The 17,268-nt window shown below is 36.0% G+C and overlaps 1 protein-coding gene across 3 annotated transcripts in view; it reads right to left on the bottom strand.

The window, feature by feature from the left end:
- LRRK2 (leucine rich repeat kinase 2) overlaps positions 1–17,268 on the bottom strand; it is a 61,818-nt gene that overhangs the window by 7,300 nt on the left and 37,250 nt on the right. For all 3 annotated transcript variants that reach the window (XM_058022366.1, XM_058022367.1, XM_058022368.1), the window contains 19 exons: positions 16,997–17,124; positions 15,725–15,943; positions 13,375–13,576; positions 12,668–12,756; positions 11,912–12,099; positions 10,827–10,981; positions 9,838–9,984; positions 9,489–9,680; positions 8,591–8,737; positions 8,153–8,253; positions 7,791–7,981; positions 6,977–7,137; positions 5,990–6,160; positions 4,546–4,646; positions 3,869–4,063; positions 2,692–2,885; positions 2,329–2,401; positions 1,322–1,506; positions 394–546 (listed from right to left, as the gene is read on the bottom strand). In XM_058022366.1, the coding sequence (XP_057878349.1) occupies positions 394–546; positions 1,322–1,506; positions 2,329–2,401; positions 2,692–2,885; positions 3,869–4,063; positions 4,546–4,646; positions 5,990–6,160; positions 6,977–7,137; positions 7,791–7,981; positions 8,153–8,253; positions 8,591–8,737; positions 9,489–9,680; positions 9,838–9,984; positions 10,827–10,981; positions 11,912–12,099; positions 12,668–12,756; positions 13,375–13,576; positions 15,725–15,943; positions 16,997–17,124 (2,992 nt within the window). The remainder of the gene's footprint in view (positions 1–393; positions 547–1,321; positions 1,507–2,328; positions 2,402–2,691; positions 2,886–3,868; positions 4,064–4,545; positions 4,647–5,989; positions 6,161–6,976; positions 7,138–7,790; positions 7,982–8,152; positions 8,254–8,590; positions 8,738–9,488; positions 9,681–9,837; positions 9,985–10,826; positions 10,982–11,911; positions 12,100–12,667; positions 12,757–13,374; positions 13,577–15,724; positions 15,944–16,996; positions 17,125–17,268) is intronic.

The following is a 17,268-nucleotide window of genomic DNA, read 5'->3' as shown; positions in this document are numbered from 1 at the left end:
GCAACAATTTAAATGCAAATGAAAAAGTTGTCACAATTAATAAAAATCTAATTTCCTACTGAATTTGTGCACTGTAAAAACATTCTTGTTCAGGGGATGCAGGAAGTAGCTGGATTAGCCTTAGTACCTGAAGGGCAGCAAAAGACTTTCTTCTTTCTTGAGCTAAATGAGCCTTCTTGACATCATAGAGAAATTGGGAAATACACTAAGGGTCTTTAAAAAGTGGGATTCTGCATGGAATATTCTGAAGTTCTGGGCCAAAAGACAGGATAGGAAATCCAACAAACTGGATAAATGCCTGACTTCTGGCAGGTTAGGGTAGCATGCTAGAGAAGGCAGTCTAATACTCCCCTTCCTATCGACCAGGCCAAAAATCCGAAATAAACCACTTACTTCAGAAAATGTGCACAGTCAATTAATTCAGAAAGTTTTTCTGTTTTCTTGTCCCAGATTTCCACAAAATGGCTGTTTTTCTTTGCCAAGTAGATGGATTTGTCTATTGCTATTGAAATAATGTTTGCATCACTGTAAGCATTATGGCAGAACCTAGAAGAGAGAAGAACTCCAGTCAGATACACAGAACATACCTAGTAGAAAACGTCACTACTTTGAATGGGATTAGTTTCCCTCTGACTGTTGTAGAATCATTCAGCCCTAAAATCAAATTAGGCTAAGATACAATTGAAAGGCTTTGCTTTAATCTTCCTACAGTTCAACATAAATTCTCATAGTAACAGAGTTAGGCTGCTGACATCCTTGGAGGCACATTAATGCTCTAAGTCTATTAATAAATCTTTCTCATCAAACACTGTTTCCCTGCTCAGCAAAAATTCCCCTTAACTTCAGAGTAGGATTTGTCCATATGAGAATTACATCAAACACTCCAAACCCTCAGTCAATAATTTCTAAATAGTGAGAATTCAGCAATCAGACATGATTAAATATATATAGGGCAAGGATATGCACACATATACTGACAAACATGGAAGGACAAATACTATGATAAATATGTATGTGTAATTCTAAATAAAGCAAACAGGGCCTGGACTAGGCCAACTGGAGATGAAAACTGATCAGTTGCATAGATATTGACTTCATCATTCTCTATGGAGTAAAAATGTATTTCCTTGCTTAAAAGCAGCAACAAATACTTTCAACATTACTCACTGATACTCCATCTGCATTATGGAAAGAAAAGAAGAGAAACAAGCAAACTCAAAGAATGAGCTCTAGAACAAGACATTACATCAAAGTACTGTCAGAAACCTTTGATGAAAACAAATGAGCCAAATAACATCACTTATAAAACTCAAGAACTTACAGTTGACTTGTCTTTGTTTCAATGAGCTTATGAACAGAGAAGTCACTGGTTAAGGCAATGATTTTTGTTCCACAGCCTCCCCAGATTACATTTTTTTCAGAGAAGCATGAGGATTCGTTTAAGCACATCAGGGGTGTGCTAACATTTCCTATTGCCAGTATCTTCAAAGGTGTAGCACCCTTACACTGCAAAAAATATATTCTGTATTAGAAACAAGGAGGATGCAGACACTCAGAATGCTGTTAAAACAAGGCCACACAGCCTGCTGAATTAAATTTACTCATCCAGATTTTCTGATGACCCAGAACATTTCCAGAACATTACTGACTGAAAAGCACCATATTCCCATTATGGATGTGCCATAGGAGACAGCCTGAGAGCAGAAACAGAGCAGGGACTGACACTGTCTGCAACCCCTGGCACAATTCAAGGACTGGCTGGAAAGACACATCTGTGTCTCTGAAGACAGCCTACACTGGACCATATTCTAATTCTGAAATGCACTGCAACTCCATCACTGCTCTAAATGCTTGGTCAGGAACTAAACCTTCAGGTGCCAGATGATATAAACAGCTCCCAGCATTTCTTCATCTGTTCTGTGAGGAGAACTCTGATCTACAGAAAATCTAAGCAATATTTTATTTTTGAACATAGCTGTTATATAAAAATTTACTAAATGAGAGGAAAAAGGAGCTATTACAGCAATAAATAAAGGAGGTCAAAACTGTTAGAATATTCTTAACAACAACCAGTAATGTCAGTCTCTAGATAGTTTGCCAGGCCTTTCAAAGGAATTGTCCACCTCTTAACTCCTTTGCTTATAGCAGTTATTGTAAAGAGTGAAGTTCCTCTCAGACTGCAATAGAAAATTAATTTCAGTTTTAGAGAAGCAATTAATTTTAGTTTTAGAGAAGCAGCTAAAAATAAGTGGCATGAAATAAAGCTCTTGGTAGCTGCTTTAGACATTAATGATAACACTCTGTAGAAGAGACAGCAAAGTTGTCTACCTTTACTGCTCTGTCTTCAAAAACTGCCAGTTTGCCATCAGCTGTGCCTACCAAGAAGAAATTCTTCTGTTTGCTGAAATAAAATAAAATAATTAATTCTAGAAGTGCCTTAATCAGGTAAGAAAAATTAAAATGAGAAGTCTCTAGTATTTCAAGTATTCAATTAAACACTAAAAGCAAACACAACCCCTGTGATCATGAATGAAGTCCCGAGCTGCACTGGCTGCGAAATAAAGTGGAAACACAGGCAAAATAAGCAGTTGTCAGAACAAAAGTGCAGTGTGTACAGATGTCATTTTCTGAACACTTCAGTTCAGTAGTGTTTTCAAAATGTAACCCAAAACATTTAAAATTAATTTATACCTTTGCTTTGAAAGAGAATTACAGTACAAACAAGTGACAGAATCTGACATTTTCTGCAGACGATGCCTTCTTGTTTCATCTTCTGTGTTAACTGCCCACAGAGAACCAGACTGGGTTCCTGCTACAATCCAGTTTTCTTTCTCAGTAGGAAGAGTCACTAAGGCCAAACTTATAATTTTACTGTCTGCAATATCCTGAGTCAGAAAAGAAGAAAAACAACTTGGTCATTATTTCAGTAATGGTAAATGCTAGAAATTACTGATGATAAAAATATAGCACAATCTTCTTGGACTCTGGACAGACCCATGGCCTAATTTCCCCTTTAAGAAATCTAATTCCCTATTAGCAGAATACATCATCAACTGGGCCACCTATCTTCCAAGTGCTGGGAAGGACCCCTCAAACAGTACACAGGAAAATCTCTCAGTTGAATGCTGACAAAAAAAGATACTCTTTTATTTATTTAGAATTGAAAAAATGGAACTCTTGCAGTACTAATTGCTAACAATGAAAATAGTGGCCTAATATTTCTTTTTCTCATTTTATTTTTAGAAAAACAACCCATATAATTTATACCAAAGCTGGCAATTCAGATGTATCGTGGTCAACAGATGGCAGATGGAAATAGAACTGAAACAACTTTGATGATGAATCATGCTCAGTTCTGGCACACATGTTCATCACAGCACATCAGTCCTTGGTAAAACCTTTCCTCTTTGCTGATGGGATAGGATTGAGATGTACAAAATCAAATGAAAAGAACTGGAGGCCATCACCAAAGTGGCACAAGGAGATGGCATTTGTGGGAAGCGAGAAGTTGTTAAGAGACAACCTGGATGGTAAAAAGGAGGTAGAGATATGAAGGTCTGCCTAACTATTAACTCCTTTCTGTAGTCTCCATGCTAGAAATAGTTTCCATCTCAGTAGAAGAAAGTAATCCAGCAGTAGAAAGACAGTATTATGAGAAAGTTCAGGCTGGATAACAGGAAGAGAGTAAAAAGCAACTGCTCTTCTACCTCATTTCATGGATACAAAGATGACTCACTTATGAGCAATCTTTGTCCTCTCAAAGCTTAGCTTTCCAGAAGTAATATCTTGCTGTAAAAATGCAATTAATTTTTCTGAAATATATCTGTCTGCCAGAAAAAACAGAATAAATGTCAACTTTCCCACATACCTCACAAGTATGTCCATCTGTGTTTAGGTTAACAAATGAAAGCTGTGCCTTTTCTGTGTTCCCATTTCCTATCCAGACTCCTGCCTTCTTGCAGCTTTGATTGGCAGCCACCATGCACTCTGCTGTAGATGTGCTAGGTATGGAGACATATCTCATCAAACAGATCAGCTCTGCAGAATTCAGGATCTCATAAACCTATAAAGAAAGGCACAGCACACCCATGGTGACAACAATGGCTTGTACAGCAATAAATAACAAGCAACAGATAACAGCATTTTTTAGATATGGACACAGTATCTCAGCAGGCTTGGTCATTTGTACTGGCACAGAACACTGTGTAACTGCACTGATATTACTTAACAAAGGCTTTTTGCATAGCTCCAGTAAAGTAATCAGAATTGTAAAAAAAATCAGAAGTAATCTGAATTGTGTTTCACTCCAATTGCTACACAGCAACACAGGAAAATAGCAAGCTAGAACATGTGGTTAGTAGATTTCAATGGAATAGTTTATTCTGGAAGGTGAGAGCAGGCAATATTTCATGCCAGTTTCCATTCCAGAAAAGAACAACACAAAGAAACCTGTGCTTCTCATTAACTGAATGTCTGATTCCTTTTCAGAAACCACAACTTTATACTTGCCATCTATCATAAAAAAGCAAATAAACTAAGTAATACCTGGCAAGATGTTGGTCGTTCCTGAGGGTTTTCCTTCAAACACTTTTTAATTAAGTTTTCAACTTCAGGCCATGGGGAACACCCATATTCTTTGACAGGATCTAGAATGGAAAATTACATAACTTATTAACCAGCATTTACTATAGTTCTAACTAACCTTCTTATTTTTAGAATTCATCTAACTTCTTACTGAGCTGCTCTAAGAAATATCACATTCTTAGGTAAAATGTCAGCATGAACAGCTTGGAATTGCTCATCTACCATTATAGGCTAGAGCATAAAATGCTAGAACTAGACTCCTTTTAATTAATAGCAGTTAAAGGAAATGGATTTTGCTTTATCTTTTTCTTTGATGTCCCTGTGGCTGGGACTGAATCCCAGATATACATGGGCTGTGCTTCCATTAATGCTGACCATTCAAGGCTATGGCACTTCAGTCAACAGTCTTTCCAATTCCTGTAAACAGTTTTCCACATTTATTCTTCTGAGTATATGGAATACAGATGAACTTCCAATACAAGATACAGCAAATAGATAAACAACTCCATAAAGCATTTACAAAATATGGAAATTTAAATTTCCACTTAGTGCTTGGAATATGTCTCTTATGTCTACAGCTGCTGAGCTCTCTGAGAATAAATCATTCATGATGGTGCCTGTATTGCTTTTCCTTTTAGTTTATCATAATCCACAGCAAATATTCCAGTCCTACCTCAGACAGAGGTAACATTAGTGATGAATACCTGCAAATGAACATATTCAGTGCAGCAAAAGACAGGCACTGTTTGCTTGTGAGATCAGCCAGCCCCTCTTTTGGTGGAAATACAGAAATTGTGAGCACAGGTGGAAGGAACTGTACTATCTCCAGAAACTAATACTTCAATTATTCCACAAAGCTTATAGTACAGTCAATACAGCTGCATTTAAGGGATACTTAGTCATCAGTTCCTGGGATACCCTCTTCAGGAAGGGGGCAGAAACTGTCTGAGCTTACAACTGGACTGTTTTCCTTAAGGAGCAGAAAATGCATGAACACTCTGCCTCTCATAATGGAGAAGCTATGCCAGACTGAGTGATGCAGTTCTTTCCTAAATGGAGCAAAACATTCCTTAAAGAATGTTTCATGAGTACACCCACTATTGTTGGGCAGTAAATAAGAACACCAGACATTCAGCTTGTAGTGCTATAAAAATTAAACAGCTCTCAACACTGGTAGAAGTTGCCCAAGTTATGTTGTCCAGATGACTACATCATGTCCAGCCTGATAGCCTGTTTAATCTTCCTTCCAGCAGCCAATAATTCCATATTGTAATGCAGAAGGAATATGAAGAATGTATTTTTCTAAGTCTCCTTCTATGATCTGTTAGATACAACATAACTCATAATATATGCTATTTCTGGGGGAGGCAGGACAAAAGCTAAAACTTTTAGAAACAAGGCATACCTGGTAATTTTCCTTGTATTGCTAATTCATCAAATTCATTTGGAAACTTCAAGCCTTCCATTATTCTACCTCCTCCTGTTAAAATGTCATAAAGCAGCAAGCCAAATGAATAAACATCAGCTTGCTGATTGTAAATAACATTTCCTCTGGCAACCTCTGGCGCTCGAAATCCTGCAAATAAATCATTTGTTAATAAGTATGCTTCATGTCAAGATGAAGCTATCTTTGTACTTTAAAAAGTAAACAATTATTGATAAAAATGGCACAGGAAGTGCAAGGAAAAACAAACTATTTCTGGGCTGGCAACAGCTTGTATTTGGCAGATGTCCAAAAATATCAGCAGTAAGTATAAAAGAAGGGGACAGAACATCAGTTACAGAGCTCCTGCCCCTTTTAATGTAAAATAATTACTTTATCAATGAATGCTGAAAATCAAGGGCAAGTCTGCAGTCTTTTTGATGGACTAACATTTAACACTTGAAGTGACACTCCCAAGCACAATTTAAAAGACCTAAAGGAACTTTTCAAAGTGATTGAGTTGTTCAGGGCTTTAGAATGGATGCTAATGTGTTCTCTCTAAAGTTGGGGAAGAGTGAAGATATTTACTGTCTTAAAAAAAATTAAGTCTTACGTACACTTTACTGAAAATTAAAGCAAAAACTTTTAGCATAGTTGTAATTTAGTATAATTTCAATATCACAATAACCATATTAAAATCAGACAACAAAAAATATGAATGCATGTAATTTAATTTCTTCTTTTTAAACCTTTAATATACTCCTTGATTCTTCTAAAAGGTGTTAAAACATGAACAGGAGGAATGGCCAAGAGGTATAAATCTGGCATCACAACTTGTAATATGATTAGGACTACTTTTTGTGACTTTTGACTAGAATATAGATTTGAGTTACTTCTTACAGACTACATGAAAAATATATTAGCTATTTTTGGACATAATGGACTTTAAATCAAATCCTATCTCCATACCTGGTGTGCCTTCCGAGGTTTTTATTCCCATTCGGCAACAATACTGGGCAATGCCATAGTCAGCTATTTTTGCAATAACAGCTGAATTGGGATATAAGGTAAAGAGCAACACATTGTGAGGCTTTAAATCACGGTAGATGATCATTGCTGAATGCAGGTACCTAGTAATCAAAAAATATTTACTGAAAGCATTCACAAGTTAGGGATGCATCTGTACACACACACTGAGTGCATTATTCTGGTAACAGTAAATTGTGCTTTCAAACATGAAATACTGTGTTAAAAATGTCAAATATCGCCACCAAGACACAGCCTTTCTGGATAATGACTTTATAATTGTTCAAAAATACAATTTACTATTTACTACTTTACTATTTACATTGCAGTATTTTAGTACCAAGTTTTATCTGAAGAGTCACTGATAGTCTGAAAAATGCATCTTAGAACCTTAAGCTTAACCCTCTTGCAGGTTTTGTCTTTTTAAAAGTCACGCTGCAATGAGGTAAAGTGATTAATGGATTTTCAGAACTTGAAATATGCACTAAATTAATTTCTTTGACATTTCAGTAAGAAATCAACAGCCACATGGAGTCTTGCAATTTCTTTACTTATATGGACATCACTTGTTAGCAGGAACAAAACAGGTAATGAAAGTACACATTACATATCAGCCAATCAACCATAAAAATACAAGAATTTGTCAGAGCCAGGAAATATTCTGCTTGAGATGTGAGAGAACAGAAGCTTTTCATTTGCAGTATATCATCTTTGAAGCTATATCCTGTTTTTACAGCAATGCAGAAGTCCCATTTACCTTAAGCCATCTGCTACATGTAGAGCTATCCTGTGCTGCAGTGTTCTAGTCAAACTTGCATTTTCCTGTTGAAGCAAACGATCAAGAGATCCTTTGAGGGCCAATTCCATCACCAGCATCCGGGGACGGATTGCAGCAGCCAGCAAAGACACCAGACTGGGGTGGTGGAGGTGACAAAGCACAGCAAGCTCCTGCAAATTGTAAAACCAGATGAAATAGTGCAAAAAGCATAATCTCTACATCTGAAGTAAACTGAGGAATGTTTTGGAGTGAGGACTTGCAATTAACTTAAACTTATAAAACTCTTTGCTAGGGCTGGTATTCCAAGAGTAGCACTACAGAAAAAAGGCAGGATTCCTTACTTGTCTTAGGAGCCTGAGGGAAGTATGTTTATTGAAAATCTTTACAGCAACCTCTTCACCACCATAGGATGCACGGTAGACAGATCCAAAGCCACCATCACCTTTTGAACAATAACATGGAAGAGTACTATTAGGGAAGGGATAACAACCATTTCTCAAAAATAATAGCTGAAAGGGTTCAGTTTTAAAATATGATCCACATATTTTACTGTGTTAAGATTCATGATCAGTAAACTAAACACATAAAACCCAGTGTCCTAGTGCACAAATTAATGGAAAATTCAATACTCAATAACCTGAAATTCAGAATACTTTAAAATAATACATTTCTTCAGAAAAGAAATATCTAAAATGCTTTTCATATGTTACAGAACTGACTTAAATAGATTTGTTTACATAATCTCCATAAAAAAACACACCCTACAAAATAATGCTTACCCAAGAGAAATTCAGGAGCTTCATCAAATTCCAGGTCATCATTGTTCAACATAATATTTCTAGGCAAATCAGCCAGTATCAGATCAGGAGCAATCTGAGCAATTGGAATGGTCTGTCTTGGATGATCTGGATTTACCAAAAGGTCACCTAAGAAAAACAAACGAGAAAATGAAAAAGAAAGAAAAAGAAAGGTATCAGTGAAAAAGCACTGAAAGGCATGAGGACCTTTTAGAATGCATAAGATCAATGTACCTAAAATAAGATTAATATATGTGCTTATATATATACTTATTTGTGTATGTATATATATATATATATATGCCTATGCATGCACACAGACATACATACTAATTAAGTTTGCCATTCAAAATCTTGGCTCTTCCATGTTTAAGTATTTTCAAGGTTCTATATATGTACCTCTCAAATGTGAAAAAAATGGCTACAACATAACACTAACCAAGACTAATAATTTTCTGTCTGTAAAAAGAAAGAATGCTGTCAGTATGTAGAATGCCATACTGAATATTGTCTTTTAAATTACTGTGCTATGTGATCCAACCAAGACATCAAATATTAGTTTTACTATCTGCTGGATTCAGTTCCAAGATTGAAGCTGCATTATCAGTATTATGACAAAATTATTCTTTCCATTATTGTTTTTTTAATATAACTACACAGAGTAGATTCAATCTGTTTCATATTCTATTCTTATTTATACTAGACAGCTCTGACATAAAAAATCCCCAAGCTGCTTTTGACTTCCACTGTAATTTTTTCTTACAAAAATGAAACATTTTAAAATAACATGAAATACCCAAATGTTATAAAGGGGATGTTGCACAGTATTTGTGTAGATACAAGTGTACCTCTATATACCTCAAATGGCATAAATATATACCTTCTTCAGCCTTCCTAAGCAAGTCATCAAGTAGTATTTTTTGGTGTTCTTCACCATCTTGAAAGCTGTACAGAGCCCATTTCTTCAACAGCGTTTCCCCTTCACCACAAACATCAATTTCCAACAAACCTGGAAACCATTCTTCCATAAGAGAATCTATGTGATCTACAACTTGCCCCAAAAGGATGCACCCTTTAAGAAACAAAAAGAGGGGAATTACAGACCCAGTCTGCCATACTTTTAATTGCAAAGGTAAAACTCTATATTCCAAAGGCAGAAGCACAACAAACCAAAATGCCAAGCTGCAATCAAACTGGAGCAAAATTCAGGCTCAGGAATAATAATTAACCTTTTCTGCAAGAAGGTGCTGTGATTTTCAAAAAACTGTCTGGGTTGTTGTCAAATACTGCTGACTCCACTAGACAATAAGCCTCAGGAGACCAGTTCAAGTAGATGCCTTGTCTCCAGTACATTCTGTTAGGACGAAGAGCTCGCTCTAGAAAACACAAAATTAGATTAAAAGTCTGATCTCTAAGTTAATGTCAATTTAAAAATATTTAGAATAATTAATGGTACTTTGAATATATAACTATGATTGTAGGGTTATAATTACCCAAATAACAAACAAAATAAAGGCTACAACGTTGCAGGCAGCACAAAAACTAAATATATCTCAACTTGTGTTCGGTTCTAGAAGGCATTACAGAAATGCTTAGGTACGTTCAGGTTCAAGCACAGAGTATCTCAGGCAAAATATGAAAAGAAGCTGTGATTTAAATTTTTCCTGTCACACACTCATGAAATAGCAGGATGCAACTGGAATTTGATGCTCAGAAAAACTCAAATGCCAGGAAATCAGGCATTTACAAATGATATTTGTAGAGTATTACCATATGAAAGCATGGAATTCTTGGGCAAAAAGCGAAGACATATCCCCTCTTTCTGATAAAAGCAAAGCTTTGAGACTTAAATAAAGAGAGAATTAATGAACCTGAAGAAAAACAGTTTGTTTTTCTGTGTGGAAGACATATCCCTTATTGTATTCTTTGTGGAATCAAATAGCAGCAAACATAAGGATTTCCCCTGTCTCTAGCATGTGAAGGAGAGAAATGGACCACTTAAAACCTTTACTTTCTTTTACACATAACTGCAAGATCAGGCTATCTGATCCTGGATACTTCTAAATTACAAAAACGACCACTGTCTTTTTCTTACAGTTGTGAAGTGTTCAGGATTTAGCTAAAGCAAAACAGTGTTGGGGACTAAAGCTTTAACATGCAGGTGTTGGCATTCAAGGCAAACTTGCACACTATTGCTTTTGAAGATAAAGATTTGTACCTCTTCCTGAGAGCATGTAAGGAGATATCTCAAGCAACCTGTTGATGAGCCTGGACCAAAATCCCATGGGAAAGTATGGCATCTCATACAGCCTGATGATAATTTCAGAATTTTCACAGTGGGGAAGCTCTATAACAGGTCTGTGATCAGACAAGCTGAAAGAAGAAAAACATTAAGACAGTATTTGATGATGTAATATATCTGAGCTTATGACATATATTATGTATAATGTAAAATGCATGATTTATTAATGAGTGCATGATTCAGATGGTCAGGGAGCTACCAGATAGTGTGTTTGTTTATTATGCTTGCTTGTGTCAAAGTGAAGTTCTGACTGTAATTTAAACCCAACAGTGGCTCGCTAATGGATCATTAGATATTTAATGCAAACATGAGAAAAATCTGAGACATACATAAGGCAGGTAAGATATTCAGATAAAATCTTCCTATCCCAGGGCTTTGAAGGACGTAAAAATCCTAATCAGTGCAGCCATGCAACACTCTCTCCACTAGGCAACATAAACATTACCAAACACATTAGGGAAATCTGCAACTGAGGCACAGAAACTGAGTTATTTGCTTCAGATAAAACAAAAATACCACATTCAAAATCATGACAATTTTTGTCACCACATTTAGTATGTACAATTTTTGAAGGAGGTAATGCCTCTGAGTAACTTGTGAGTGGTTCTCACTTCATGCAAATAAGTTACGGAAATGTTTTGTTATCTTTTAAACTTCAATAAATATCTTTAATGCTGGCACACTGCTGTGAAATTAAATTATAACCTCCTTGGTGTAGTCTTGAAGCATGGTAACTGTAAAAGAAGTACTATCCTCATAAAATATTCTATCCTTTATAGTTTCCATTTATCCACCATGTTGATACATAAGCTTTACCTGCTACAAGATGAGTTTAACATATCTCTTCTGAAAGCATTTACTAAAATGTAATATACAAAGAATCTGTCATGTTTTCATGTACCAAAAGCTCTGATGATCAGTGAAACTAGTTAGCCTGATGGGAGATTTCAATTTTGATCTATCTCTGTGGAGGTCATTTTTGGATTTAGCTCCTTGCTTACCTGCTTGGGATTAGTAGTTGGTCCTCTCCTAATGGCAAAGCAATCTGGAACTTTTCCAGAAGCTTAAAGTATTGTGACATATAGATTTTAGGGAACTTGCTCTTCTTCAAAAGGAATTTTTCCACATCTGAACGCTTCACAATTCCCTTAGGGTATTTAGAACAGCCTTCCACTTTCACCATCAGAATCTTTTAAAAAAAAGTGAAACAATTTCAGGTGTACATTCATAATTAGATGAAAGTTTCAGAGGTTAGAAAATATGAGTATATATAATAAATTTTGAGAGTGTTTCTAGATCAACATTTCAATGATGGTCTCACTTAAGCAGTCAGTCTGCTTCATATCCAACTTCATATCCACTCACTTGTCTCTGCCATCTGTACCTGGCATACAATTAAAATTCTTTCCCATTCTTACAGCCTTTAGCCCAAAGTTCCAGCTTTCATCCCAACCTGTGGCAACATATTGCAGGATTACCTTGCATCCATGGGGTTTTTCTATTCTACATGTATTCTTGTGTCTGTTGCAGTTTAAATGATATAGGACATTACAATGTAAGAACAGAGAAGCGACAACACAGTTGTCCAGAAAGCAACAGACATAGAAAAGAGTAAAGTGAAAAAATGTGGTCCTTGAGAAAATTCTAGATTATGAAACACTAAAGAAATGGTGAAGAAGGAACATTGATGAGTTACAGTGATTTTGGACAGGGGAAAATGTACCATAAATTCATACACAAAAAGTGTTCAGTCTGACCTGTGCCATGATTTTACACAGCCACTTTGGATCTACGAAATACAGATCTCTCAGCTGAAGTGCTGGGTCTTGGAAATGAAGGAGAACACCTGCACAAAGAATACTGTAATTAGCAATGCATTGCACAAGATCAATATCAAGCAAAGTAAGCACTCCACTCTGGGCTGTTTTTATTATATTACTTGACATAAAGAATCTGAATAATACATACAGTTTTATTGATGTCAGTATCTCAGAACAGTAGAGTGCAAGCACATCATGCTCAGCTTTACCTTTATTTTCAGAATTTTTGTTAGATTTTTAATCTGACTTGCTTTTTTGCTATGATCTGTGTGGTTTATTATTTAATCTTATGAAGTCAGTACTGCACTGAGATAAACTTTTACATGTGTTTCTCTAATCACAATTCTGAGTGATTGGAGCAATTGCATCTTTCTTCTGCAACTATGCTGCCTAACCAGCAGTAGAATGTCTTCAAGGAGGGGTAAAAGAGAGAAAGAGATATAAACTGTTACAGTGCTGATCCTTCACATCATGGAATTCCTTTCCTAATAATGTGGTTTAACAAACTGATGTTACCCAAGCTTAGACACCTCAGCTTACCATCGTGGGGCTCCCTTGTGAAAGATGTAAAATCATGTACAGATCTGTCAGCTGCAGACTTACAGCAAACTGGTAACAAACACACATAGAAGAGAATATTTTACCTGATTCATTCAGAAAGTGAATTGCATGAGGGAGTTCATTTTCATCCAGCTGTAACTGGCCTTCTTGTACCAGTTCCAGCAAGCGCTTCTGATCAATTACAGGAAATTCCACTGGGACGTTTTTACGTTCCAGCAAAATTCTCTTTTCCAGCTCCAGGTAGCTGTCAGGAATTAGCTGACCAACCACTGGCTGATCTCTGATCTGTAAAATTATGAATAATAATCTTAAATGTATTCATTTATTCATGTGAAATGAAGAAGATAAAACTAAGATATAAAGTGTATGTCCACTCAATAGAAGCAGAAAGGAACAAGAACACTCATTTATTGACTAACATGGCTTCTGAAAGGTAGATGTAAATAATTACTCTTTCAGAATTATAATGTATTCCTGTAAATAACTACTCAGAGAAGAAAATATTTCCATATTACTTGTACATAAAAAAATAATAAATGAGGTCTCTCAGAAGACGTTATTTCAAAGAAAAGCTTTGGTTCAAAGGAAAATATTCACTATATGAGCAGATTATATCATATATCTTCAGTTAATACAGAGCAATATACAAATTAAGAATAAAAACCTATACTTCTTGTAGTATGTAATATCTCTAGCCATGTATTTAGATAAATGGGAGGGAAGAGGATAGTAGCTTGATTAAAAGTCTCCACTCCTGGCAGTCAGTGGACAAGAGAATAGAATGAAATAAATTTAGCCACAATGAGTGACTCAAATGGGTGCCTTGTGCCTGTTTCCTGAGCCTCTGTTCCTTCCTGCAGACACCCTTTGGTATTTGGTAATCACTAGTACCCAGTCAGGCTTTCCTTTCTCCATGCATGCTGACCCACCAACTTTTTTGAGGAAATGGGAAACAACTTTCCCAATATTTACAAACTGGCCTCATAACTGTAATTTTTCTCTCACCAATGTACTGTGACGTTTTTGATGTGTCAAAAATATAATTGGTACCTTGTGCAGATGAAATTAGCACCTTGTGTAATTTCAAAGACTCCGGAGTACTTGATGACAATGCTGAATATTAAACTAATGTGGTCTAATCTCTAAGCAGATTAGAGATTGCAGCCTTGTAACATTCCTTTCACAAATTACCTACATAATTTATGGTAATTATCTCCTTTCAGGCCACCTTACATCTGTGTAGAAGTTTAAACATCAGTTTAAGTCACAGTCTCAAGAGATGTAGACATTAAAGGAACAACATTTTTCAAAAAGCAGAATTGCTCTGGGGTGTTCACTAAGTGTGGTAAGACAGAAGCCACATAAAAGCACCAGCTCAATTCATGCCCACTGGATGTATGAGAGGAGGAATTAACCCATTTCACTTGAGAGGGCACCTCCTTGCCATTTAGGACTGGTTAGCTGTTCTTTGCACTGTGGAATGAAGTTGGAGACAATCTGGATATGGCTAAGCTGCTAATTCCTGAGAGAAACAAGAGAGGTGTGTACACTTTAACACATTTGTAGCACCACTGGTGTGAGGCTGGTCATAAATACATCATTTGCTCTATAAAATCTTCCAAACAGTCATTTGGAAGAAAATTGAGTTCTGGTACAATTTATGAAGCTCTTGACCATTAATTTAAGTAGCACAGGACATCACTTTTTCTCTTTAATGTGCTATGACATAAATGAAAAATGAAAAATGTGTTGTTGCATAAATTTAAAAAAAAAGTATATTCTTTTTGTTACAGATAAGATCCTGTCTTTCCACAAGCTCCATGCCTGAGTAAGTATCTTCATCACACTCAGGGCTTCATGTTGTGGCTAAGGATAGAGCAGGGAATGAGTTGGGATGACTTTGGAGACAGAATTACAAGTGCAGATATTCCAGTCTAGGAGGTTCACTCAGTCCACAGGATCTTCCTTTCCTGCTTTAATTCACTTTCCTCTTTATAGAAACAGTTTCACGCTATGTAAACTAAAATTAGTAAATGAGAAATCAGTTGGTTTTCACAAACCACAACATCCTATTTCCTGTCCCCTGAAATCTTGCCATACTTACTGTAATTACATGATGCTGCCCAAGAAACCAAGATTTTAATTAAATTTCTTTGTAAGCCAAAGATGGCTTGTTTTTCATTGAATACTTGATTTATGGCACTAGTGCTTGAAAACAGAACTTTGCTGGGATTTCAAGTTAATTTTCGGGGAAGAAAATCAAATTAAAACAAACCTGGTGATTTTCCTTCACTATTTTGCTGTAACATTTTATAGACAGCAAGATGACTTTGGTATCACACGGTAATTTATTTAATTACGCATTAATATTCAAAAAGGCATTCACTTAAGTAAAACAAGGTGTTTTCAACATTAAAACAGTATGGATCTCACCTTGAAGTGAAGACTCTCCTTTATGATGATTTTCCTAAGTCTGATGATGGAATCAGATTCTTCTGTGGCATTGACAAAGTGGTAATCCTGGATTGCTGGGAAGCCCCGCTTGTTCAGCAGCTCTCTGGTGATTTTACTCATGCAGACCTTACGCTGCGTTTCATCAGAAACATCCAGATGAGTGCCAACAAGAATCACAGGGGATGTTGATGCTCGAGCCTGATAGTGAGATCCATACTGTCCATTAACTCAACAGCAAATGTTGATTTTAGAGTTTTATATTCACATAAAATGTGAGCAATTTAGTCAAACATTCAGAGAGCTATTTCAAAAGAGAAATATTAAAAAATCAGCTTTTTCCAAAAGGAAGGAGTGTACATCTGTATTTCATTCTCCACAGATTAACACTATTGGCAGTAAAATAGAGGGACATTTTTTTTAAGAACATCCAACAAAATGGAATAGTCAAAAGAAATGGTACTTTGCTAGCTGTCTTTGGAACAGGGCAGCAGGGAAACATCAGCAGGTACTGCACAGCAAAGGAGAGCACATCAGAAATTATTTTCACCAACACTAAACTGACTGCTGTGTCCTGTATCACTGTCCAAGGTGAAAAGAGTGGAAAAGACAAGCTCATTAACAGGAACAGTAAACAAACTCTTTCTGTGAGTGTATTGCCCAGTCATGGCTAAGCATCCTATAAAAGAAAAGACAAGTAATGCTCACTCACCATGCCATGGCTCCATAAATGGAGATAAACACTTATAAAAAAATGACAAATACACAGGCAGGTTCTCAGGTCAATTCCCTACCATAGTTCTGGAATAATTCCTATTAATAATAGGATACTAAGCATACACTTAATAGCATGGTTTCAGGCCTGTATCTATTTATGAGTTTTAAACTAGGCTAATTCTGATTTCCCCAAAATTTACACTGGTGTAAAAGAAAAATGAAATTTAACTCCTTATTTCTTTAATACTATTCCTTTCTTATTTTTATCAATAAATTCAAAATATTGCCAGAATATACAAACTATTCTTTTGCACAGTACTTTGTACAATTTTAAGTCCAAATGGTGCTGATCATGTCTTTTTATGTCTAAAATTACTGTCATATCCAATACATGATGTATTTCAGCTCTTGTTTAATACAATTGTTCTTTCTTTTAGAAGATTTTTTTTTTCTTCTTCCCCTATATAAATATTTATGGCTAATTTGCTGTTCACCTACAGCACCCTGGAAAGGAGAATTCCATTCTGTAAGTCTTACCTTGATGTTAAAAAGCCATGGCTTCATAGCATCCACCTCTGCTTGTCCTTTGCTGAGATCATAAACAGCAAGATATAAAGCCCTCTGGGTCATGAAATGAGGATGGGTACTGTAGAACTCCTCTTGTCCTAATGATCAAAAATTTCCATTATTTAGTACTTCCTTGACTGAACATCTGCAGGTCACAGAAAGGCAGAGGAACACATGTCCCCAGACCACGAGTTCAGAAGTGAAATTAATGTTTGCAGAACTTTATATAAATTGACAGGAAA

Source organism: Melospiza georgiana, chromosome 4 (genome assembly GCF_028018845.1).
Source record: "Melospiza georgiana isolate bMelGeo1 chromosome 4, bMelGeo1.pri, whole genome shotgun sequence".
In the NCBI taxonomy this organism is placed as follows: domain Eukaryota; kingdom Metazoa; phylum Chordata; class Aves; order Passeriformes; family Passerellidae; genus Melospiza; species Melospiza georgiana.
This window is presented reverse-complemented; position numbering and strand designations above follow the sequence as displayed.